Source organism: Bacillus rossius, chromosome 16 (assembly GCF_032445375.1).
Source record: "Bacillus rossius redtenbacheri isolate Brsri chromosome 16, Brsri_v3, whole genome shotgun sequence".
Classification (NCBI taxonomy): Eukaryota; Metazoa; Arthropoda; class Insecta; order Phasmatodea; family Bacillidae; genus Bacillus; species Bacillus rossius.
In genome coordinates, this window is record NC_086343.1 from 11,236,043 (window position 1) to 11,263,161 (window position 27,119).

The window sequence follows — 27,119 nt, forward strand, 5'->3', positions numbered from 1 at the left end:
TTTAATTATTTCGCTTTTAAACTGTATTTCTAGGAGTGATAAGCGGTAAAACGCGTGTATTCGGAATTACTTAAAGCATGAAACACCCGGTACAGATCGTTTAAAGCATCCAAGGGCCATGCATTACACATTTTATCTCTTTTTTCTTCGTCATCTAATGCTACGTATACTGTACAAATTTCACAGTTGTCCTGTGCACGACGAGAAGACTGCGCGCCAGTCCAGAGGCGACACCGCGCTAGAAGCACCAGCGAGCGTCGCGCTTATCATCCCGCCTCACCGACACAGATACAGCCCTGACGAGGCGAGGCACCTTAGTAAGGTTTCCACGGAATATAATTCTGTTGGGAATTCCTCGAGCATGCAATTTGAGACTACAGAAATCCATCCTACCCGTTATCATCATCAAAAAACTTAGAGAAAAGCATCTAATGGGTAGCGACGAAAGAAAACAAACCATTTAAACTCTGCACGTGTTAAATCTTGTAGCTGTCCCATTAAAATCAACAGCATGCTCCGTCACACTTAAAATCCGTCCTACGGAATGTGCGTGTTTTCCGTGTCCAGCGACTTACCTCTATGTGCGTGTCGTCCGCCTGACCTGACTCCTCGACGCAGGCTTCCAGAGTCGACCCTTGAGACTCCTGGTGTCAGTTCCTCGCCGTCGACCGCCGCAGACAGCTCTGACCTCCGCACTAGTAGCCGGCGACACTACAAGTCCCGGGGCCGCATGTAGTTCGCACCTCAACACTATCTGCCGCTGCTAGTTTGTTTCTGCACGTCTTCGGGCGCACTCGGCTCTTTCCGCAAACAACCGAAGCGGGAATATTTAGCAAGCGTGCCTCGGGAAAGCGCGAATTACAACCAGAAAAAAATTATTTAAAAAAATTGCAAACAAAAAATATTACTTTAACCAGACTAAAAAATAATTACGAGAAATAAAATCTAATATTAATAAAATAATAAAATAGTAATTAAAAGCAGCTACTAAAGCGTATTTAAATTCCAATTGCCAACTTAAGGAAAAAGTTACCAGACAACTGGTAACATTACACAAAAACAAACTGAAATTCTAGGTGTCCCTATAAATTGCAAATCACTTTAAAATGACGAATAAAATTTTTTTTTTAATATGGTGCGCTAGACAGTAGTTATTTTTGCCAAAATACACATTTTCTGCTGCATGAAAAAAATATGGTGTCTGATTTTATATTATGCTTTGTGATAGTAACATTTTGATGTTAACTTTTTGTTAGTATAAAACAACAGATTATTGTGCACTCAAATAAATTATTTTAAAAAAATTACTTTTTTGTTATTATACTAGCTAATAGCCAGTCGCTTCCCTTGCAGATTATAGCTGATATTTTACCACTGTAAGAGAAGAATGTGGTTAATTCCAAACTTTTTTTCACTTTTTAATTATCACATTTGCTACTATTACGCTTTCATTTAATTTAGTTTTATGCATAGTATAGTTAAAATAAAACTTCCCTATGGTTGGACGCAAATAGGTTCATGCATGTAAATAAAAATAACACCACTAACAACGATGTTTAATGTATCTAAAATAAATGGAATTTTGAATCCAAGAAAAATAATTTCCGGACTTTCCCATCGGTCCATAGGCTTACCCTTGATACTATTTATGGTGGTGTAGTTAACGGCAGCTTTATAGTTTTTTTTTGTGCTCAGGCACCTCGGAAAGAGGATAGAATCACTATGTCTACAGACATACATGTGCTTAGCAATGGCGTATGTCCAAAAGCTTACAAGTCATGCACTCCCATTGCACAAATCTTTCAAAGACAATAGAATCACTTCTCGCTACACAGATGACACTGAATATCTGAACTCATCCCAAGTGTTATTGCTTCAAATATTTTTCGATTCGGGCAAATGATCATTGCTAGGAGTTTACTTAGATCTAAGTGGATGTCTGGGGTGGGGATGAAGATAATTTATACAAATATTAATTTAAAAGAGTTTGCATACACTATTCATGCAATCATGCAGATTTCCTCTCAATGGCTAATTATAATCACACTTGATTCAATTAAGTTAAATTCAAGAGGCATAGTAAAATGAATTTTAAGTTATCATAAGTGTATATATATATGTATATAAACTATTTTGGATGTATAGTCCACCCTGACTGCCTCGCTCTGCAGCTGTTATATGTAGAGATGATAATTAAGAGGCCACTCCAGTGTTTCAGGGGCACTACGCAACCCGCATTAACCTCATAAGATTCAATGCTATTTTCATTTTGCTTATAACTAATTAACTAATATAGATTTCGAAATGATGCTTGCTTGATATGTAAGACAACGATGCTCTTATCAAAGCCCCTTTCTTCAAAAACGTGCATAAATTATGGTTTTATACTAATCTGTACTAATATGAATAAGTGTATTGTCTAGGTTTGAACCATAATTTATGCACGTTTTTGAAGAAAGAGGCATTGATAAGAGTATCGTTGTCTTACATATCAAGCAAGCATCATTTCGAAATCTATATTAGTTAATTAGTTATAAGCAAAATGAAAATAGCATTGAATCTTATGAGGTTAACGCGGGTTGCGTAGTGCGCCTGAAACACTGGAGTGGCCTCTTAAGTGAATGAAACTAAGCTAATAAAAGAATGATTTGATCAGACAATATTTTCAACTAACATAAAAATAAATTTGTATTTTAACAATTAAAACTACAATTGAATTATTTTTTATTATAAAAAATATAAAAACTGTTGGAACAGACCGTTACTGAATTGTAAATGCCATGAATTACTGATTTTATTAAGCATCTTAAGCATTTTAGTGGTTTTATTTAATGCTTATTACATTACAATCTGCATTAACTTTTTCGACTTTTATACACAATAGTAAAAATACTTATTAAGTTTGAAGTAATTTTTTTAATAAAATAATCTATTTTTTTGCTAACACATTTATACAAACAATTAAAAATCTCCTTTTTATACACTATATGAAATTTTTTTATTAAAATACACTAAAATTATTCCATAGAAAATTAGTTCACTACTTTAAAGTTTATCTATACAAATTAAAAAATATATTACTGCAAAGTGAAAATACAGGGCAAAATACAATTATACATTATAGATATTTCATCTGTTGAATGTTACCTAGGTATGCCTGGCTGCACTATCTTTTGATTGTGACCCTTCATATATCCGAAATAAAATATGAATGTTATTGCGTCAACTCGCCCTTTCATGTTAAAAGATGTTGCTACGTCGATTGTGTCATAGAATTATTGTTGGTGCATTTTCGTGGCTATCGCATGCATCACTTGATCATTATTACCTGTATGTAATAAAATGTAGATTCCACAGTTTAGCTGTCAGTAATGAGAAATCACAGAAGATTATTGTTCAAAAGTGTAAGAAGTTGCCATGCGATGAAACTTAGATTTTTGTATAAAATAATTTAATGTACAAAACCCCTGGTTATAGAGCTCCTTCAATGATTCTTCCAATGGGAAACATTGAATTTAAACAATTTCACATACATATACCATTGCTGGTTTACACTGTATGTAATAGAAACATCTTAAGAATGGACAAGAATTTTTTTTATACAAACACGGAGGGATAAGTCAATATCAGCTGAAGTCGAATATTACATGCCTAGATAGCACAGAGAATTCAGTGGAAAATATTTAGTCCGAAAAAATTACAGCACAAATACAATGGGTTGACAACGATGAGAATTTTGTAACAGTAACAGAAAACACGTGAAATAAAATCTACTTTAGACAAAGCAGTGTCTCACAAACCAACCCAACGATGAAACTAAACAGACTAAACATACTTGCCATACTGGTGCTTAGTTTGCATACGTGCTTCTGATGAAACATCAAATCAATGATGTTATTCAAAAGGCAAATGAACATTTAGCCCAATAAAAGGATACTCAACTTTTATGGTTAAATACATACAATTTTTAAGACATACATACAAGAATGTTTGCTTCCGTAAATGACATCGTGACTCTCACAGCAATATCGATTTTTTACGGGTACGTAACGTATTATATAACACTTGTCCAAATTGTACCTGCATTTACAAAGATATTGTATTACACACGTAGCAAAAATTCCACAAGGACACTTGAAACATAGTAAGATAAGAAAATCAAAATAATCAGTCAAAAGCAAACGGTAAATTATGTCAGAAAGCTAGCGGGGTTCTTGCATGTAATCAATTTTACTGTTTACAAGTTATTGCAATCAATCATTATACAAATACACAACTATTAAACAGTGAAAAAAATATTTAGTTAAGCTGTACAAAAATGCGAAAGTTAAGAGCTATTACAGCGTTGGATTTAATGAAATAATGACGTCAAAAATAATTTTTTGACTAAACATTTAAATTAATATGTAGACATTTTTCTTATTTATTATACGTATAATGATCTCTCTTATTGTACATATTTTTCTAGACTATTTAATTTTCGCTTGGTTAACAATTTTACAATTCACACTACTCATCCCACTTTTAGCGGAGCCAACGGTACTTAAAATGTAAGGCTATCTTCTGTTTTAGAATTTTAAATTTTCCACCTTTAGTGCTTGTACTTTTCTCCTATCATTTGAGTTGTCTCGTGATCTGCTTGAGTCTGCTTCATGCAATTTGTTTCAAAACTTAGATTGCTCAAAAGAAGTACCAATCATCTATGTATCCATCTGCCTATGTGGTTTTGTCAGAAATGTCTGTAAACAGATTGCTCAAAAGAAGTACCAATCATCTATGTATCCATCTGCCCCTGTGGTTTTGTCAGCAAAGTCCGTAAACTACTTCACGGGGTTGTTAGGTGTTCGTAAATAATCAATGTGTGTTGCTCTGAAAATTACAGTTGGAGAAAGGGTGCCACTGGTATTAATTTTGAAAAAATGTAAATTTTAGCCATTACACAGACATTAATGCCACAGAAACACTTTTGCAAAATATTGCACATCGTAAATGTGTTTTATAACTGGTGAAATTATTTCAGATGATTTCAATAGCCTGCTGAAAATTTACACAAACTAACAAATCTTTTAAAAATCAAAACTTACTTTCCCAGTTATTAGTTGTGGTTTTGTTTACAATGAACATTAAAAACACATACATAAATTAAAAATTTGTAAGCCTGTTGTGACTCACGAATACTGACATATAATTATTGTGAAATATGGTACTTGGCATGTGCTATGAGTGCACTATTTTACCATGTATGCAACGAGAAATAATCAAAAACGCAGGTGAAGAAAAAAAAATTGGTCAATCAAACAAATATAAATTACTCGTAGTAAATTTTTCCACGCAGGCTTGAATTTCTGCAGGTTGTTACAAATATCAAAGCCGTCTTTAGAATAACGCAGAGAGTCCAGTGATACAGAACCAGGACTGAGAATCATAGTTCTGAAAATTATGTGCGCATAAGCGTACGTTCACGTCCATTCGTCCCTATGTCTTGTTCCCAACATGTCTTAGTTCACGCACAATCAGCACTTCCGTTATGGGAAGCCGAAGATGTACATCAAGTTCTTTCCCTGCCCGAACACGTCCGAATATTCACCTTCGGCCAACCTCGGGTTTATTTATATCTTATATATAAAATTCTCGTGTCACAGTTTTCGTTGCCATACTCCTCCGAAACGGCTTGACCGATTTAGATGAAATTTTTTGTGCTTATCCGGTATCTATGAGAATCGGCCAACATCTATTTTTCATCCCCCTAAATGTTGCACTAAATTTTATTTTTTATTTTTTAGACAAAATTTTTAATTTCTATTTTTGGTAGGAAATCACCATGGCAACGGCTGTTGCTTTGTTGATGCTTCATTCGTTTCTATGGCAACGACTATTTCATTGATAGTGCAGTCCTCATCACCGTTGAAATTTTGCGGGTACTTTAAATATCAAAAATTGCCCCTTTTTTTTTCAAGTATATATATTTTACAGACTTGAAACTTCACAGTAATGTTCCTTATGTTACGCAGGATGACATTTTCCGAAAATTAGATCTAATGGGTGGTTAAAACCAGGCAACAGTGGGTACATTGTCTGCATGAGAACAAGATTTTGCATTGTTCATGCCTTCTGCGTCTCCATGGCAACAGGCATCGCGCGGCAGTGGCGTACCCACAACGAGGGGCATGTATTATGAGCGGCGCAAGAGTGATCTGCCTGTAGACTGCCGTAGCGAAGTACGGGTACATCAGTTTTATGTTGCGTGCACGAGTCGGGAAACCATCGGTACATTATACAGCATTGTAATAAATGTTCACGGAATTTTTTATTATTTACCATTACTGTAAATGGGAGATGTGGCATAATTTTTTTCCATTAGTATAGCCGTGCGAAGCCGGGTCGGGCAGCTAGTATATTTATATTTCTCTGTTTATTTTACTGCAGCTATACTAACCTAACAAACCGTCCATAGTGTTTTAATGTAGCTAACCTAACCGACAACTATTAATATTTGAATTCATTTTTCCTGCGCAAAAATTAAACAAATCCCGAGGTTGGCCAAAGGTGAATATTCGGGCGTGTTCGGGCAGGGACAGAACTTGATTGACATCTTAGGCTTCTCGAAATCAACACCGGGAAAAATAGAGCTAAGTGAAACTTGCACGTAAATTTAAGTTCCCGGTATGTCTTGGCACGAGCGGAATCGCATGTTCGTTACCGTGTGTGAACATTTCTGAACATTTGAAAACTGAAAGACTTTCCGTGGGCACCACGGCGAAGACCATTAAGCCCAACCCACACGATGCCCATTTTCTGCTATAACTTCTGTTATACCCATGGGTATAAAAATTTTCATAAAAATTTGTATAGCAGAACCGCAGAAAGATTTCTTAACTCCATACACACGATACCTAGAATGCTAACAGAAAACCAGCCAACGCAGTTGCCGACCAAAGCAAACATATCAGGGGAGGATAAACCTGTCGTAGTCAACTTATCAAAATACTGAAAAAAAAGTGAAAGTTACACCTGTTTGTGTTAAAAATTATGTAACTTGCGGAAATATTATTTGATATTTTATCTTATATTTTTCATTTGCAAATAAATAACAAAATTGGTTTTTGTATTTAAAAACAAATTAAGAGCAATTTTGGAATTACAAATATATTTTTAAGTTGTAGGTTAATTTCAAAATCTAAAAACATATAAATTTAAATGATACAAGGGACATTGGGTTTACTAAATGTAGTTTATGTACGGTTTAAATTCTAATATTAATTTAATTATACAGTTAATCAAGCTAATTTCATTGTAATAGTAAAAAAATGCTACCGATTCATATATGTTATATATAAGATTTATTGATTACTTATATATTTAACTACATAATTAGAGGAATTGTAACTAATATGTTTTGTAACCCAGTGAGACAAATAAACACGCACATACCGCGTAATAAATTTAAATCTTAGGTGAAGAAAAACATTTTGCATGTTTTTTTTTACCCTCACAGGTGTGTCGCTATGAAGTATCAGTTTATTCATTATTAATTTATGGACACTCGTTTCTTAATAAACGTTGGCGTTTTAATTATAAAATTAACTTTTGGTTTAAATTATTTGTGAACATGTGATTTTACTTTACTTTTTTAAAAGTAAAAATAAATCTAGGTACGTAGTACTATGAATAAAATCAATGGACTGAGACACCTAAATGTAGTTAATAATATTATATCATAAATTAATTCTAATAATTTATATTTGCAGAAAGCACAGTATGTACAATTTAATTATCTGTTATTTAAAAAAAACTAAAAAAAATTTGGACTGATGAGGATCCGAACCACATTTAAAATCACCCTTCTTCCCCTGCCATCGTGCACTTCGCCACTACGCTACCGCAACTTCTACGAATGTGATAGGAGATAATGGATAATATAGAATGCAACGTATTTTCATAACGTATTTAAAATTTCCGATTACTTCTTTCTGTGGCAATTTCAGCTTAACAAATATATTCCATAGTAGTTTTACTATTATAAAGTTTCATTTGGCATACCATTACATTTGTTACGTCCCTTAATGTTGACAATACAGACTATATACGGGGTTATATTGCAACACGTGGGTCCGCCATCTTGACGGCTGCAGCTCGTGGGTATAGCAGAAAAATAGAACACGTTCTATTACGCTTTTGGCTAAGACTTCGGTTATGAAAACTTTTATACCTAGAGCCAGACCCCTTGGAAGGGTGCTGAAATGTTACCCACACGGGAGCAGGCGTGCTAGCATAAAAATTACATGAAAACTGCTAAGGAAATGGGTGTCGTGTGGGGCAGGCTTTAGCCTTTCTCCCGTCGAAGCTTTCCAAGACACAGCTAACGGCAATGGCAGTTGTCGCGGACTGACACGTCAAGTGTCGCAGCCCACAATTACGGGATGCCATCTTTTCACAGACGAGAGAGCCAAACGCCCGATCGTGCATCTTCGGTCGTTTTTTTTTTTGTTCATTGTAAATAAATATGGCGGTGTTGATAAAAGGATACTAATGGTCAATTAGGTTCGGTTAGCTACGTTATAAATACTTTAAAACATTGTGGAAGGTTGATTTGGTTAGGATAGCTACATTAAAGATACTGTGAAATCATGTAAACTGTTTCCTAGCGCTGGATAGCTGCATATTAAAAAGTTATTTGCTAAGCAACCATAAAATCATTTTACAGTATTTTTAATGTAGCTATACTTACCTAATATAACCAAACATCCACGATGTTTTAAAGTATTTATAATTTAGCTAACCTATCATATGCTTCTTTTGACTAAAAAAAAAACAGATACCGTTTTATCTTCATTTACTGAATAATTATTTAAATTACTTCTTGCTAATTTTAAGAATGACATCTTATAAGTTAAACCCGCGCATTTGGAGGATAAATGCCCGCGAATTTTCTTTTCCTCCAAATAAATACACCTGTTGTGGTACGAAAAAATAAATGCGAGCATGAACTTCGGGGAACTTAGGGTGTGGCTCTCTCGTCTGTGAAAAGAAGGCTTCCCCCACAATTACTGCCTCTTGCTTCTTGAAGTTCAACGTATGGTATTTCTGTGGAAGGACACCGTTCGTTCGCATTGCACAATACTGTGCGAGTACGAAGTACAGTATAGGTACAAAATTTTGTTTCGACGCATGGGAAAGTGTTCAGGTTCAGTTTCTGCTCTTCACGCAGCGCAGCCAACACACCGGAAAAAAAAGGGGATAATCAGTGTCGCAACACTTCCTTTGTTTGAAATGCCGAGTACGTTTGGCGGTTACCTTGCTGGACAGGCAAGTTGTGCGATCCTACATGGTCGAAGTCACTAGAACCGAGATCAACTTGCACATAATGCATGTTCACACGCATCCATTTTTATTTCACAGCATGTCTTGACACGCGCGGAGTCGCATATTCGCTACCCTGTGTGAGAGAGGGAAGAAACGGAACAACTTCACGGGAGCTCGTGCGTTGACGCATCCGCACTGAGAGAAAGGTTTGTTTGCCTCAACAAAATATTTGTTTACATAAGACGAAATAAATATATTTAGTTAATTAAAAAAAAATATTTTGTGGTAGGAAAGATTCTGTTTCATCGCAACAAAATGATTTTATCAACTCAATTGTATATTTGGTTGGGCGTAACAAATAATTTTTGCTACTTACCGAGTTTATTTAAACTGCTCTTTTTAACTTTCATTTTTATATAAATAATGTAAAGTTTCTTAGGTTATATTTTATATATTAATTTCTCAGTTATAAGACATTTACAAATGTTTACAATCTTCAAAATACCGCATGTAATTTTGAAGTGACTAGAGGCACTCACATTCAAGCTTGCTTTCATGAGTGCTAAATTTCCTGGTTAATTAAGTGAATATTGATTACAAAAGTGTAAAAAAAATGGGAAATAAAAATTATTATTATTATTATTATTATTATAAACTAACATGTTTTGTTACGGCAAGTAAATATTATTGTTTCGCCGTATATGAACAAATATTTGTTGTGATTCAGAAGAAATCTTTTTTTTTCTCTGTGCACGCGTCGCTCGGAGCCAGGGTGGGTGTCCCACAGCTGCAGCTGGCGCGCGCCCAGGTTGTTGGCGGCGGCGGCGGCCGCCCAGGCGAGCAGGTGCGGGTCCCTAAAGCTGCAGCCGGCGCGCGCCCAGGTTGTTGGCGACGGCGGCGGCCGCCCAGGCGAGCAGGTGCTGGTCGCTACAGCTGCAGCCGGCGCGCGCCCAGGTTGTCGGCGACGGCGGCGGCGAAGGCGGACAGCAGCACGACGGCCGCCGCCCAGGCGAGCAGGCGCGGGTAGCCGCAGCTGCGGGGGGAGGCTGCTTGCTTGTCCTCTCCCGGCGCGGAGAAGACCACGAGTCCCGCCAGCAACCCCGCCGCGGCTCCGCTGCAGTGCGCCGACCAGCCGATGCGCGGGCACGTGTTGCCGCGCGAGTAGTGGTGCAAGGTGAAGGCCACGTCTGAGCCCGCCAGCAGCGCCACCGCCCCAGCGCGGTACGCCTTGAAGCTCAGCGCGCGGTAGTTCTGCCAACGCGAACACCAACAAATTACCCCCCCTTTTCACATTTACAATACTCCACACCTCAGATTCTTACACACGCGTGTGTTTTATCAGAGTAAATCCCACCGCACACGGTAACAATATTTTCTACACTAGTTTGCTTACTATAATAATATAATAATAATAATTTATTTCCCATTTTTTTACACTTTGTTGACAATAGTCACTTAATTAACCAGGAAATTTAGCACTCACGAAAGCAAGCTTGTATGTGAGTGCATCTAGTCACTTCAAATTACATGCGGTATTTTGACGATTGTAAACATTTGTAAATGTATAATAGCTGAGAAATAAATATATAAAATATTACATTAGTTATATAAATATGAAAGTTAAAAAGAGCAAATTATTAAAATTCAATATTATGTATAAACAAAAAAGTATAAATTATATCATTGTTACATGAATAAATGAAAATTCAATTAAATAAAAAATAGTATTTAAGTATAAAGTACAGGTACAAAGTTATAACAATATATAAAACTTACTTAAATACCAAAGCCATCTCTTCATCAGTTAAATTATGTAGCCAAATATTAACATATTTTTTCATTTGAAAATAATTTTTGGTTTTTAGTTTTGCAGGAAGAATAACAACAATTTTTGGAAGCAAAAATTCTAAAGATCTCTGAGATATTGTTTTATGAAATTGAGGGATTTGTAAATTTATATTCTGTCTATGTCGTGTGGGATAGTTATGAATGCTTACTGGTTTCCGTACTGCGTAAGGCTACAAGCTGAAACACTAGGTGCGCCACAAGTTTCTGCTGCACACGATTCTAGCCGCCTTACTAGTTTTGTCAAGAGAATATTCCCCACAACAAATTTTTAATTATGATAATTCACTTTTTTTTTACTGCATACAAACAAGGCTCTTCTTTTTGTGTGCATTTATTAAAACGAGGAGTTGGTCACTAGTCCACTTCTTTCCATCCATGTTTATCACGACATGCGCGCTTGAAAGTGTAAACAACCTGTCATGCTGTTTTCGTGAGTTCTGATTGGCCACTCCTTAAATATTGGAACACACCAAGCAACGAAAATAGGACGCAGTCTATTACGCAAAACCAGTAGTCCAGCTAGTACAGCTACTAGTATCCAGTTTGAATCCGAGTGAAGAAACTAGTAGTAGAGCCAGTACGACTCCTAGCTTACAATATTGTAAGGAATATTGTATCGTGTGCGGCGGGCTTAAACGTAATTACAGAACTGAAGTAGCCTTCTTTTCACAGACGAGAGAGCCAAACGCCCGATCGTGCATCTTCGGTTTTTTTTCCTTCATTGTAAAAGGTTGGGTTAGCTTCATTATAAATACTTTAAAACATTGTGGACGGTTGATTCGGTTAGTATAATAGCTACGTTAAAGATACTGTGAAATCATGTAAATGGTTTCCTAGCCCTGGATAGCTACATATTAAAAAAGTTATTTGCTAAGCAACCATAAAATTGATTTTACAGTATTTTTAATGTAGCTATACTTACCTAATATAACCAACCATCGACAATGTTTTTAAGTATTTATAATGTAGCTAACCTATCCTAATCGAACGCAAAATTTAATGCCACACCGGTTTATACAATGAGATAGAACGGCAAAAAAAGCGAGCATGAACTTCGGGGAACTTCGCGTGTGGTTTCTCTCGTCTGTGAAATTAAGGCTTCCCACAGAATTGTTTATTATTCCACAGGTAGCTACACCTATGCTCTTCACAATTAACATAGTTACAGAATTGTTTAATAGGCCCTATTCCACAGATAGCTACACATATGCTTTTCAGAGTAAACGTATTTAAAGAATTGTTTAATATTCCTCATATAGCTACACACATGTTTGCCAGACCACGAAGTGTGATAGTGTAAATTACTGGCTTTATTTGAGAAATGATTTTGAAAATTTCAATGAATTTCATTTCTGAATTACGAAAGTGTGTGTGTTGGTTTGTCCTCATTTCACACACCAATGGAGCAACGGATCAACGTGATTTTTTTTTGCATCTAGAGAGTTCGTGTGCTGGAGAGTGACACAGACTCTCTGAAATTCCAACCCCAAGGGAGTGGAAAAGGGATGCATTCAGTATGATTGATAGAAATCATATGAGGTAGGTCAGATACGCACAAACAGTAAGATTGTGTTGTTTCTCTATGACCGCCACACGGTCATACAGTAAGGGATTGTATTCGACAACTAGACTATTTTTTTATGCTTATTAATGTGCGCAGTTAATACTTGAAAGCTGTTCTGGGAACGGTTTACAAAAATAACTTCAACTATTGGAGACACTGGGATAACACAAATCATAAATTACCTGGTAAGAATCAGAAACCATCATTACTGCGAACACTATTTTGTTGTGATGCGATGGTTTTCATGTACATAAAACCATGTGAGTTTACGTGGATTTTTCTGTTCCATTTACAAAAAAAAAAAAAATTACTGTGCACGAGAATACTTGGGAAGAGTTCAAACTCGACACAGGTTGCACGACACAGGGTAATGTTACCGCTTAACGTGGCGACTCACCAGCAGGATGTTGGACAGTTGTGATATGAGCAGAGCGTACACGCCTCCCGAAGAGCCCATGAGGTAGAGATCAGGTTCCAGTACGGACGTGCCCAGCGATCCTGCATGAGCAAAAACCCACAACATGTTCAAAAACGTAACGTCGCACATGCCATTAAATTCTAAGGCATTCATACGATGTGGAAAAATAAAACAACCATTACTTGATGTAAACTTTTGGACATACGCCATTGCTAAGCGCATGTATGTCTGTAGAAGAAAACTACAAAAACCAAAAGATAAAAAACACTAATTAAGCAAAAATTGCTGTTGACAACAGTATATAGGTATACACCACATAATATTCCATAACAGGAATATGGTCAACAAACAAAGAAAAACAAAGAAAAACGGACTAAGAACGAAAAAAAACAACCCACAAATGATGAATGAAATTCAGCACAACAGTTGTGTTTTTGTCTCGTTTCAACTGTTGTGCTGAATTTTTTGGGGTTCAATTCATCATTTGTGGTTGTTTTTTTTCGTTCACTTAGTCCATTTTTCTTTGTTTTTATTTGTTTGTTGACCATATTACTGTTATGGAATATTATGTGGTGTATATATCCTGTTGACAACAGCAATTTTTGCTTAATTTGTTTTTCTTGTCTTTTGTTTTTTTGTAGTTTTCTTCTACAGACATACATGTGCTTAGCAATGGTGTATGTCCAAAAGCTTACATCAAGTCATGCACTCCCATTGCACAAATATTTCAAAGATAAAACAACCATTGTTATGTTTTACCTTTGTTTGACTAACGGAGTTACTCACTGGACAATAATTGTGTGGGATATACGATATAGTTTTACATCACATAGCTTAAGAGTATTTCATAAAATTAAACAGATTGTATCCAGAATACTTTAAATGACTACGTTTGTAGCCCTTCTCATCTGCCACTAACTTGTAGTATTTAATTGAAAGAGCGAACTACATTTAAAATTAAAATTATTCGTAATTTAAAATGTATACCGGGAGAGCTCTAATTAATATTTCGGAAATGATTATGAATGCTTTCAAGTTAAATATACGTCGATGTAATTTAAATATGTGTTAATCGAAAAAAAGTTATATTTAAATGTCAAAAATTATTGTAATGTAGTTTCTTTAAAATACATTTAAACGCTTAAAGGAGAAAATTTGTGAGTTTAATTCCAACAAGTAATTCACACAAGCGAGCGGCGAAATTAGGTTATGTTCGGGACGGATCAGAGGTCAATGAATCGCAGACTTACTGAAGAAAAAAAAATTGCATTCGTGTGCAACTTCGGAATTTCACTTATACAAAGTTTAACGACGATTTTACAGAATTACTGTGTCTTCAAACCCTTCACTTAAGTTGTGATCTACTAAAACTGCGGGGAAAAAAAAAACAATATTACGAGATTGCAGCATTCGGGCGGTGTGACAGACTGGGTGAAAATTAGGCTGCCGGTTAGACGTCATTTGTGTGTGTTGCGTGTTAGGTGAACGAAATCATCTGACAAGCCTCAATAACACCGCGTGATGTATTTTTTTCCTGCCATATTATAGCGACTGAAGTGTTAAAAACTGAACCATATGCGACTATGAAGCTTAAGCAACAGACCTAAAAATATTGTGGAGTTTGTTTTAGTTTACTGTGGCGTAAACTACTGCTCTTCCCTTCTCGCGCAAGACCAAAAATGGCAATCGATTATACCCAGTCTTTAGAGGAACATATAGTATGTATGGTCAAATACTTTAATTTTATACGCAGAGGTTTTTACTAGCAGTTGTTCGAATCACCTCGCTTCCAGAATATTTCGTATAAAAAAAATTACAACATGTCTTTAAGGGTTATGAAAACACTATTATGTAATGTAAAATCATCCTTACGAGCATGAGACGGAGCGAGGCCGGCGCAATGTAGGAACGAACAGCAGATACAAAGATGGCAGCATCCATCGGACGAAAAAAAAAAAAAAAAAAAAAAAAATTTGCGAAATTCAAAATGGAAATTTTCTAGAATCCAAGATGGCAGTCAATATGGCAGCCGTGACATCGTTCAAAAATCAATATGAAGTTTCAAGGTCTTAGGAAAGTTAAAAATTAGAACAGACCATAACTCATAATTCTTGAATACAACCACATAGCTTTAGAACTGCCGTAAGTGAGAAACAAAACGCCGAAACACATGCCTTAGAAACATAATAACCAAGATTCATAAATTATAACTATAAAGACTTAGAAAGTCATAACTTAGAACTATCAAGACCTAGAACTATGATGACTTAGAAAATCATAAATTATAGTCATAACTTGGAACTATTGAGACTTATAAAGTCATAACTTAGAACTATCGAGACTTAGAAAGTCATAACTTAAATCTGTCGTGACTTAGAAAGTCATAACTTAGAACTATCGAGACTTATAAAGTAATAACTTAGAACTGCCAATACTGGTAAAGTCCTAACTCGGAACGGTCGTGAGCTAGAAAATGCCGTCTCGCGCGTGACGCACCTGCGACGCCGCCGGCGAGGTAGACGGCCGCCGTGCGCCAGTGGCCCTGCTCGTGCTCAAGCGGCGCAGCCAGCACGCACTGGACCGCCACGTTCAGCGAGAGGTGCAGGCTGTCCGAGTGCAGCAGCATGTAGCTGAGGAACCTCCACAGCTGCGCGCGGCTGCACGGGCTGTAGATGAGCAGCTCGCTGGAGCGCGCGTCCGCGCCCACGTACACCAGCACCTGAGACCACCGGCAAGGCTTGCTTTCCACACACCTTCCTGTTCGATACCAGCTTTGAATATATATACTGTATAGAAGTCGCGAGTGGATAGGATTTACTCTACGTTTTTCAAGAGCGTATGACGAGCAGCTTGGGAACTTCACCGCTGCAGTGCGCTGCCGTAACGCCCTGCATCGTCTTAGGTTGTTATTTACACGTTAGAGCGCAGCGCTGTCGCCCGCTGTCATTCCCCGCACCCCTCATCCATCATGCACTGCAGCTCAAGGTCGTTCAACGGGAGGGGGAAGGGGGTGTTTGAAGAGTTCGACACTTGTCCGCTAGGGACCACCACAAGTCGGTGCCCTAGAGATGGTGGCGATTGCGGTGGTGAATTAACAAACTACCTCAGAACCGTATTAGAAATTTTAACCTGGGCTGGCGACTTCTATGCAATATATATATATATATATATATATATATATATATATATATATATATATATATATATTCAAAGATACCAGCTTGTCTTACAGAGTAAATACATATTATTGAACTACCACAAATTTCACAAGTGTCTGTGTGTGTCTCTGTGGGTGTGTCTCTCTGTGAGTGTGTGTGCGTGTGTGTGTCTCCATAAATAAACCATCAGGCCACTTCCAGCACCCCTTTCCGGAACGTTTTGGATGTCGCAGTGTGATCACGTTGGGGGGGAAGAGAGACTTCAACTACATACGTCACGACAGACCGTGTACCTCGACCGTTCCCAAAAAGCAGGTCCTCAACACGATTTTCCAGCGACGATCTAGCTTACATTTGAAACTGCGCAAGCGCGTTCACACACACACACGTTATTTATTATTATTATTTTTTTTTTAACTCGGCAATCAGATTCGACTCAATTCACGTGACCCCGTGCGGTCTGGCCGGTGTGATGGTTCGCGCAGCGTCCGCCAGGAAGCACCGTGGGCGCGGTTGTCGGTACGCGCACAAAAGAAGGTCCTTCCTGCCCGGGGTTGAAAAGGTTCACTCCATTGCGTTGTGCCGGCGATCGACGCATGCCTGTCAGGACAGGGCAAAAGGGCCATGTATAAAGTGTATATATATAGTCTAATAATAAAAAAATAGTAACATAAATGAAACCACACAAAAGTATACAACTGTAAAATTCATTTTAAAAAATGGGGATTGTCTGTAAAGTCGACTTACGGACGATAATTTTACGTGATAACGTCGTAAGAAAACATTGATGAATAATTGCATACTTTTTAATTTTCAAATATTATTTACAGTTTTTTTTTTTTGCAAATTTAATATAAATAATTTGTTTAAATATAATCACGAACAATTAGTTAAAAAGCCCGCCTTAACCTGTTTGATATTATAGAAGATTTTCTCGCACGGTGGTTGACAGGTTCTTGCACGCTTGGCTCAGGCGGAACGTGACAATTTTTCGTGCGTGCAGCCGGCGTTCATATAAATATACGACGTTATCACGTCCAAATAAAGACTAAGGATAATTTGTAGCCAGATTATGACATCACTGACCACCCAGAGCTGACAACCACATCAACACGACTTCTTCTTGTTACAGGTGTTAAAAGGACAACAGCCCTATGGGATCTCTATACGCAGCAAATGATTTAGCCATACTTCGACTAAGCAGTTTGGAACGCAACAGATTGGTCCCAAAGGGCGATCAGCAGTGATGAATTTTATTTACCGTTCGCCAACACGACCACACGATGGTATGCCTGTGCGAGTGTCAGCCCTGAATTTTCTGGACATGTCATGCGTTCCGAGGTATTCGTAGGAGCGGCTCGCACAGCTTAACACTACACACGCCACACCAGAGTTTAAATAGGTCACTTGCAATTTCAGCACACTTACAAGCCTCTAAAACTCACCAAACATGACACTACATCACGCCAGTTGGCCGATCTAACTGGTGGGGAGCTTCTATCCCTCCCCCCCCCCCCCTCCACCACCGACGACAGGTACACGTGAATTTCTTTAGCATTACACTACAGAGAAGCCTAAGATGTCCATCAAGTTCTGTCCCTGCCAGAACACGCCCGAATATTCACCTTCGGCCAACCTCGGGATTTGTTTTATTTTTGCGCAGGAAAAATGAATTCAAATATTAAAAGTGGTCGGTTAGGTTAGCTACATTCAAACACATTAAAACACTATGGACGGTTAGTTAGGTTAGTATAGCTACATTAAAATAAACAGAGAAATATAAATATATATGAACCCGAGGTTGGCCGAAGGTGAATATTCAGGCGTATTCGGGCAGGGACAGAACTTGATGTACATCTTAGGCTTACCTTAAACTACAAGCCAGTGCACACACAGACCCGTGTACAAGACACGCGCCCCGCCCGTTGATCCAAGTGATTCTAACAAAAAAAATTGTGGGGTGCATCTTGATTTACCGTGCACTGGGCGAGTCATAGAAACCTCTGTTTCTGGCCTCGCGCGCACTAAGTGCCTCGGATGGCAGTATGATGGATCGGCGGCCAGTAGTTCAGACTGAAAGAGGTAAAGTTGCCTCCTGGCTAGGGCGCCTCCGGCTCGCGCATCACACGAAAACTCGCCTCTACGCGCCAGGCACCGAACTTGGGTGCAGTTCTTCTCGTCGGTAACGCACCTCTGTGGAACTTTAAAAAAAAAAAAAAAAAAAAAAAAAACTCCGTAATTTTATGCTGAATTATCACAGACAAAGCTCCATGCTTGTTCCTATGCCACTTAAAACACTTTGTTTAGAATTTCTCTTACCCAAACAAATATCAGTGAAAACATCCGTTTTAGATTTTTTCCACTGTGCAGAAAATACACGTTACACACGAAATCACGGGACTAGACTCGCATGGAAACATGCAATGGCTCTTAAACGCTATTCGTAATCAGACAGACACTTTGTAATGGATCAGGAGCGTTCGGCGTGAAGACCTCCAAGTGTTAACGCACCATTGAGGTTCATTAAAAGTGTCTGTTGACGAATTTAAGAGCCAATGCACTTGTATATACAAGTTTCGCTGCACGGTTTTGTCTATGACACGTGCATTTTGGACAGTTGAAAAGGCTAAACAGAATGTTTTCATGAACGTTTTCAGGCATGAAAAATTCTACACATAATATTGTACATGGCATGGACATAGCCAGGATTTTTGTAGACGGTTGAAAAAGAGGAGGAAAAAAAGGGGGGAGGCGAGAATGAAGCTCAAAGAATAATTTTTTGATAAGCCTATGTCTGGGGATGTTGGGGAGATGGGAATATTTTTTTTTAAAAGGTGTTGTTTTAACCGCCCTTTTGGGCCATCTGAGGACCCTAAAGTTATTTTCAATTTAAAAAATGACACTTATGATAGATACATCCTTGCAATGGCACTGCCTTGGATGATGTCCTACGAGATTAATGCGAAGGCTGCTGTTTGATTTAGCATTTTCGGTAGCCAGAGATTGACCACACAGTAGAAATTCAAAGCTAGTTAATGAGATTCTTCCGAGGGGGTGTAGGCAAGTGTGAGAAGCCTTATATTCCACCATCAAACTACAGGATCACCGCTCAAATTGTCACTGAGACGCTTTACTATCTTTCACTGCGAAGGGGCTTTAACATGATGCATTGGCGGTGTAAGCGGCCCGTGGGGGAAAAGGGGGGGGGGGGAGGACTCCCCACCGGATCGCGGCAACATCCATCAAGTTCATCCACTTACGAAAAAAGAAAACACCCGGACTTAAAAGAATCTCCTCAGTTGCGCGATAGAATAGAGAGACAGAATGAGGAGTTGTAGGACTTCGTAACTCCCGTTGCGTCTTCTGATCACGGCCTATGCATGGCCAAATTGCAAACACGCGTGCGTATAAATTGGCTGCCATATTGGGGAGCTTTATTGGGGGGGGGGGAGGTTTATCCGTTACGAAACCCGGCCTCGCCGGAGGGTCGTCACGTAAGCATTCATTCTCTTCGCCGACGTGTTCCTGAATGGCAATCGGTTGCGTCGTCGCGCCGTCTTATATGCTTCCTCTTGTTTTGAAAGCCGCCGCCAATCGCAGCCCAGAGAGTCGGGCCGATGTCGTTGCACTCGTGAAGTCCAAAACTATCCGAGACAGTTCCCCCCCCCCCCCCCTCACGAAAACTTTTCTCTGCAAGTAATATCTCTCTATAAAAAAAAATTGGTTGTCTGTAAAGTCGGTTTACGGACGATAGTTTAACGTGACAACGTCATAACAAAACATTGATGAAATGATTGCATACTTTTATGAATTAAATTGAATTCATTTCTATTGAATTATCACTATTTTGTATGGATACAAAGAAGGAGTGAAATGAAAGCTACAATTTAATTGATAAATTTACGTTTGATTGCACTCATTAATTCAAATATGTTTATTACTTCAACGAACAGATTATTTTAACTATAACTTTTATACGTGTTTGCTATTTAACTTCTTCCAATCTGTGTTATTCTGTTAAGGATAGGACGATGATAGGAAAAGTAGGAAACGAATGGGAGTGTTTCAAGTTTAATGTGCCTCGAAAAAGTCAAATCGATGGTTGTTCCAATCGAGTGGAAGAGAGATAGATGCGGCGCAAGCGTACAATGAGAGTAACGGGACAATGTGCGTAACGGGACACTTAGTCATCCTTTTTCGTGCGTGCAGCCAGCGTTCATCGATTTATTAGACGTTGTCACGTCAAAAATTGGCTGGTGGGTAGAGTAACTGTTTAATACCACGTAATTATTTTTTCGGCGACTCATGGACATTCAGTAGTAGTACATTAACCACATTCTCACTGATCGTAGCCAACTGTTTGGCGACCCCGAAGGTCGGCATTCTCCACCACTTCTCCCGAATATGCGCCCTTAAGGGTAGATTGGTAGTCGGCTTACAGAACAGTTTATAACTTCCAGAGCAAGTAAATTGAGACCGACCTGTCAAGGGATTTCTTGTAGTATTACAAATTATTGCTTGGCAAGTCGTTTTCAAAGAAATCTTTTGTTAAAGTACAGAAAAACTTTTTCTGTGCAGATTATCTAATCCTAGTTCGGTAGTACATCTTGCACAGGGTGGTCAGACACGTGGAAATAAAGAGCGCTTTTGCTAGAAACTTAACAAGTTTTCGAAGGTGGTGTAAAAATTTCAAGATGAATCCAGCAAGTCTATTCTCAAAGCGAAAAAAAAAAAAAACAAGAAAAAAAATAGTCCCAGTAAATTTACGGATATATTAGAAAAGTTACAAACACTCCTGGATAAATTTTAACGAAGTGAAAATTTTTAACAGTGTACCGATAAAAGTGGCCAAGTTGATCAATCAAGCACATTACAGGAAATACTTTCAAATCAAGATATTATTCCAATAACTTGAAACAGGTAAAAGCGGGAACAGATTAAGCCGTATCCAAACGGTCACAGGTTCAAGAACTGACCAATCACCAAGCACCTGATTGGCCAGATCATCAGCTGTGCTCCCGTGCGGACCAACCACACACAGCTACCTGATCCTGTGCCGGAACCGAACTTGAAGATGGCTGCAACGAGGCGTGCCGAAACTTCCGTACACGGGAATTTTTTTTCCCCTCCCTCCACAGACGTGGTCTCAATCCAATAGCCGAATAGTCTGTGGATGTTTCCTACCCGAGTGAACAGTAAATATTTTTGTAGATGAAGCGAGGCTGATTAAATCTTGATGGTCGAGATCTACTGCATGAGATAAAAGCTAGAATCATTATTTGCACAGCGAAAAGAACAATTTTAAAAGTGAAAATGTTCCAGGATGTTTGAGGCATCAAGAAATACGGGCGGCTGAGGACTTTTATGGGAAGAAGACGGATGGCGGTTAGAGGAGGGGAAGTGAGTTGTTTGCAATAGTAAACCTATCCCAAGGTCTTTTGCAAAAAAAAATCGCGTTTCCAGGAATAGACTGCATGCACCAATCTCGGGTGAATCAGCATTTTTTTTCTCGCCACTATATAGCCACTACGTAATGCGTGCGGGGATAATTTCTCGCCTCCGTAAACATTTACGGCTATTGAGCATAATGTTTTACAGACACTGCGAGCCCTTGAGACCACAACGCAAGCACATTATCGTGTAAACTGTGGGAACTCTAAACCGGCTGCGTTGCCTCAAATCAAACATTTCTTCAGCTGCTGTCTGTCAGGGACGCTTTAATGCCAACTTTCCTCTCTAAAAATTTTGGTGAAGTAAAAAGGGAAGGTGGAACACTAAAATAATCACCGGCATCTTATGAAACTAGTCGAATTACTGAGTCTTTCGGTTTACACCATAAGGGGGGGGGGGGGATTTGTGAGGTGTGGGGTCCGGACTCCTCTTTACAAGAATTTAAATGAAGGAAAACAAACATAGAGACCACAGAATTAAAAATTACAGCAACTTAGCCGTATAATGTTACAGATAGCTTTATTTGGAAGGATAATTTTAAACCTAATAGTAGGCTAAAATAAATGCATTTCCTCTCCCATCTAGTTCAATCATATATAGAGGCGACAGGTGAATTTTGTTTTCACGCAGTCTGCATTTAATGCCGGTTTGCACTCCTGTTACTTGTAAGCATGTCATTCATACAAACTTGACGTACGTTTGGTGTATTGAATAACATTGATATATATATATATATATATATATATATAAAATTATGGCTTGTTTTAACAAAAGCATCTTACAGTTGACTAAAGAAAAAGTATTAAAAAATTCGAACGAAAGCCAAAATATAACATTTTGAATTACCATTTTTCAAACAAAATCATTTCTTACAATTCCTATGTGCAAACGTGGAACTTCTAAAAGTCTACTGTTCCCTGTGATTTTGGTGTAGCATTTTTTTTTCTTTTAGAACTCAATTAAAAAGAAAACTTACTTTAAACGTTTAAATGGTTATACTGGACTGGCTATTTGTCATACTGGACTTGTTGATTGTCATACTGGACTGGTGACTTGTCATAGTGGACTGGTGACTTGTCATACTGGACTGGTTACTTGTCATACTGGATTGGTTACTTGTCATATTGGATTGGTTACTTGTCATACTTGACTGGTTAATTGTCATTCTTGACTGGTTGATTATCATACCGGACTGGTTGATTGTGACACCGGAATGGTTGATTGTGACACCGGACTGGTTGATTGCTATACTGGACTGGTTGATTGTCATACTGGACTGGTTATTTGTCATACGGGACTGGTTATTTGTCATACGGGACTGGTTATTTGTCATACGGGACTGGTTATTTGTCATACGGGACTGGTTATCTGTCATACGGGACTGGTTATTTGTCATACGGGACTGGTTATTTGTCATACGGGACTGTTTACTTGTCATTCTGTACTGGTTGATTGTTACACTAGACTATTTGATTGTCATACGGGACTGCTTGATTGTTATACGTGACTGGTTATTTATCATACTGGACTGGTTGATTGTCATACTGGACTGGTTGATTGTCATACTGGACTGGTTACTTGTCATACTGGACTGGTTACTTGTCATACTGGACTGGTTACTTGTCATACTGGACTGGTTACTTGTCATACTGGACTGGTTACTTGTCATACTGGACTGGTTACTTGTCATACTGGACTGGTTACTTGTCATACTGGACTGGTTACTTGTCATACTGGACTGGTTACTTGTCGTACTGGACTGGTTACTTGTCGTACTGGACTGGTTACTTGTCATTCTTGACTGGTTACTTGTCATTCTTGACTGGTTACTTGTCGTACTGGACTGGTTACTTGTCATACTGGACTGGTTAATGGTGACACTGGACTGGTTAAGGGTGACAGGGAACTGGTTAATGGTCGCGCTGCGACCTCCCACTGGCTGCGGCCACTGACCTCGAGGCAGCTGGCCAGCAGGATGAAGAAGGGCGGCCTCCAGCGCGGCTTGGGCGGCGGCGGCTCCGGCGGCGGCGAGTCCTCGGGCAGCAGCTGCACCAGCACCTCGGCGGCGGCCATGTCCGCCGCCCCCGGCCCCCGCGGCTAGACTGCCGTCCGGCGCGCCCCGCCAGCCGCCTGCTGCCCAGCCACGGGATTACGGCACGCTTCCGACAATAACCACCCACCGCGCACAGAATAACGTGTGTTTCAATCACAACAAACATTTGTTCATATATGGCCAAACAAATATTTACTTGGTGGAACAAAATATTCTGTCAGTTTAACCAAACTCGGTAAGTAACAAAAAATGATTTGTTACACCTAACCAAATATACATACATCTGAGTTGACAAAATCATTTTGTTGGGTCAACAGAATCTTCCCTACCACAAAATATTTGTTTGAATTAACAAAATATATTTATTTAACCATATATAAACAAATATTTTGTTGAGGCAAACAAACCTTTTCTCTCCGTGCGGGTTCGACCAAACCCTTCTAGTCACTCCATCATCTTTATAGTCCGTATTTGAACTGAGCTACTATTTTTTTAATAATTATTGTCATATAATTACAATTATTTGAAACATAGCAACCATATATTAATATGATAAATAATTATAAAAATTACTGACATAGCTGTAAATTGTACAATATAGTGGACGAATATACAGGAAAGGTTAAAGCTATTTTTACATGCTTTATATTAGCTTCACCTGTATGTTTGTCTGTCCGTCTGTAACTCTTTCGACTATAAGAGTGAGTGGCTCATCACTGTAAAATGTCCCACCAATTTCATTACGTTCGTTAGCCGAGCGGTCTAAGGCGCGCGACTTCTTTGACGTCAGCTTTCGGATTCAGCGATCGTGGGTTCTACTCCCGGCCACGCCGAATAAAAGAATGTTTCTTTTTTTCCGGTAAATTCTAAGATTATATCCACACGTCTAACTGTAAATGATTCGGAGAGACTTTACCATTTCTTTGTGACGTTGCAACTCCAAATAGTTATCTCAGATGGTAATAGGTAGTGTCGTAACTCATTTCCCTATGATAATTATACATAAATATAGTTTAAAAAACAAAAAAAAAACATGCTTTTAAAGAATATCAAACTAAAAAGTTAAAAATAAATATAGTTTAAAAATCTAAAGAAACATGCTTTTAAAGATTATCAAACTAAAAAGTTAAAAATAATTTTAAAATTTAATTTATGACAATAGTATATAAGCAATACTAGTATAAACGAGAAAAAAGCATGGGGCGCTTAATATACAAAAAATATGGCACAAAGCGCCTCAAGCTTTTTTCTCGTTTATACTAGTATTGCTTATATACTATTGTCATAAATTAAATTTTAAAATTATTTTTAACTTTTTAGTTTGATAATCTTTAAAAGCATGTTTCTTTAGTTTTTTAAACTATATTTATTATATAAGGGATAAACTGTAATTTTTTTTAACACGATCTCCCTTGCATTTGCTGTCCTCTCGCAAATAGTTCTACTGGACGTTATCCTGGTGCAGTAATATGAGTGTGAAACCTTGCGCAAATGATAATAGTTAAGAAGACTTGGGCGAATTTTACACGCGATATATGACACTTATGTGAATTTTTATTGGCAGAAAAACAAATTGAAGGGAGCTACGGAGTTAAGAATACATAAATTATCCTTTACATAAAAGTAATGACAAAAAAATTAAAAAAAAGATTTACCACAAATTAACATGGCGGGAGTGACCGAGCCTTAATTCGGCACTTTCGGGGCCACAGACATGTCGGACAATCGAACGTAAATATAGTTTTACAGGGATTACTAAATGTTAAAAAGTAACCCGTTGAACTAAATTAACGATAGAATATGGGGGAACTAAAAAAAAAAAAGGAGCAGGTAGTGCAGTAATGCATCTTGGGGGCTAAGATCACAGCCAGAATCTAGCTGGAAATTTTTTTTTCTGAAAACAAGCGGCTCGATTAAGTGCCGGATTAACGAATGTGCCGAACCAAATATAATGCCAGATTAAATATATTTTACTGATTTTATTATTTAATTATTTAAAAAAAAGTCATAATGCTATATTGATAATGACAAAGTATTATAGGAAAATGTAAAAAAAAATTAAATAGAAATATTGCCTATATTATGCATTGTGAAAAAACCTATTTTTGTAAAGCATATACATTAGATGAATGGACTTACAACTGAAAAAAAAATATAAATATAAATATTTTACTTTTTTTATACTGTAATGAATTAATAGTAGAGGTCCTACCATTACAGCTTCATCACTGTTCATATTACAGTGAAGGTATTTAATCGGGCATTTAATGTAGCCACGTTCTTTTATCCGGCAACCATCGAGTAATTTGCGTTATGAATCTTTATTTTATTTTATTGGATTCCGCCTGATGTCGCGCTGCCGGCGTTTCAGAGTTCATAGTCCCTTTCGGTTTTCATTTTCATTCTAGCAAACTTCTGTTTTTCTAGCTATTCAGGTAAGATTTAACATTATTTTCAAAAGTTTTTTGTTTTCCCGTCGAAACTGCATTGCTTGATTGTCCGGCGTGGATGTGATCACGGACGCACACAGTACGCAAAGCAGGAAAAATGGTACGGGTACCGTGATTCTGGTACGTCTGACAAAACAGCGACTGTGAGAGGGGGGACATATGACCCCTCCCCCTCCCTCCAAGGTTACCATAGAAGGGGAAGAAGGATTGAGAAGGGGGGACAGGTCTTGATGTAAGCTTTTGGACATACCTACGCCATTGCCAAGCAATGCTTAGAAATGGCGTATGTCCTAAAGCTTAAATCAAGTCATGCACTCCCATTGCACAAATCTTTCAAAGATGATAGGGGGGACAGGTCTAGTCCCCGTTTTTTTCTCGTTAATCTTGGGGCTGATTTTGAACACTCATATTACGGTGAAAGACACTGTAACCGAGGAGTGTCGTGGATATTACCACAGAAAGAACCCACGAGTGTAGTAACACAACATTTTTCCTATAAACTGCGATTGTTGATGACGTTGTGACTGTGTTTTTGAGCACGGCCACACATTTCGGATGGCATTCGGATTCTACATTACATCCACACGCGTGTAACAGTCGGCGGTATGAAGTAAATAAGAGGTTAGCCATGTAATTAAACCATAATAAGCATGAAGTAATGTAAAAAAAAAAACATTCTTGCGACACGATTTATTTCGTTTCGAAATAGCTAAAGCTGTTTTGTGAAGCCAAACGTACCAAAGCTGAAGTTTGACGTGAGTTTATTATATTTTAATTAAATTTTGGTCAACCGAGTCATACGTGATCGCTGGTGTAAATGCACTCGGTAAGTGACATTGAGGACATAAAACATCGTATCGCAATTGTTGGCGCA

The 27,119-nt window shown here is 38.1% G+C and overlaps 1 protein-coding gene across 2 annotated transcripts in view; it reads right to left on the minus strand.

The window, feature by feature from the left end:
• Window positions 1-2,902: 2,902 nt before the first annotated feature.
• The window catches only part of LOC134540375 (protein rhomboid), a 28,667-nt gene continuing 4,450 nt past the window's right edge, over window positions 2,903-27,119 (minus strand). Inside the window, exons 2-5 of one of the 2 annotated variants that reach the window (XM_063383063.1) lie at window positions 23,696-23,872; window positions 15,630-15,852; window positions 13,113-13,213; window positions 2,903-10,554 (exon numbers count right to left, since the gene is read on the minus strand). In XM_063383063.1, coding sequence (XP_063239133.1) covers window positions 10,231-10,554; window positions 13,113-13,213; window positions 15,630-15,852; window positions 23,696-23,815 — 768 coding nt within the window. In that variant the 5' untranslated portion in view covers window positions 23,816-23,872 and the 3' untranslated portion in view covers window positions 2,903-10,230. Of the gene's footprint in view, window positions 10,555-13,112; window positions 13,214-15,629; window positions 15,853-23,695; window positions 23,902-27,119 lie in introns of both variants that reach the window. The other variant, XM_063383062.1, reaches the window with a different exon arrangement.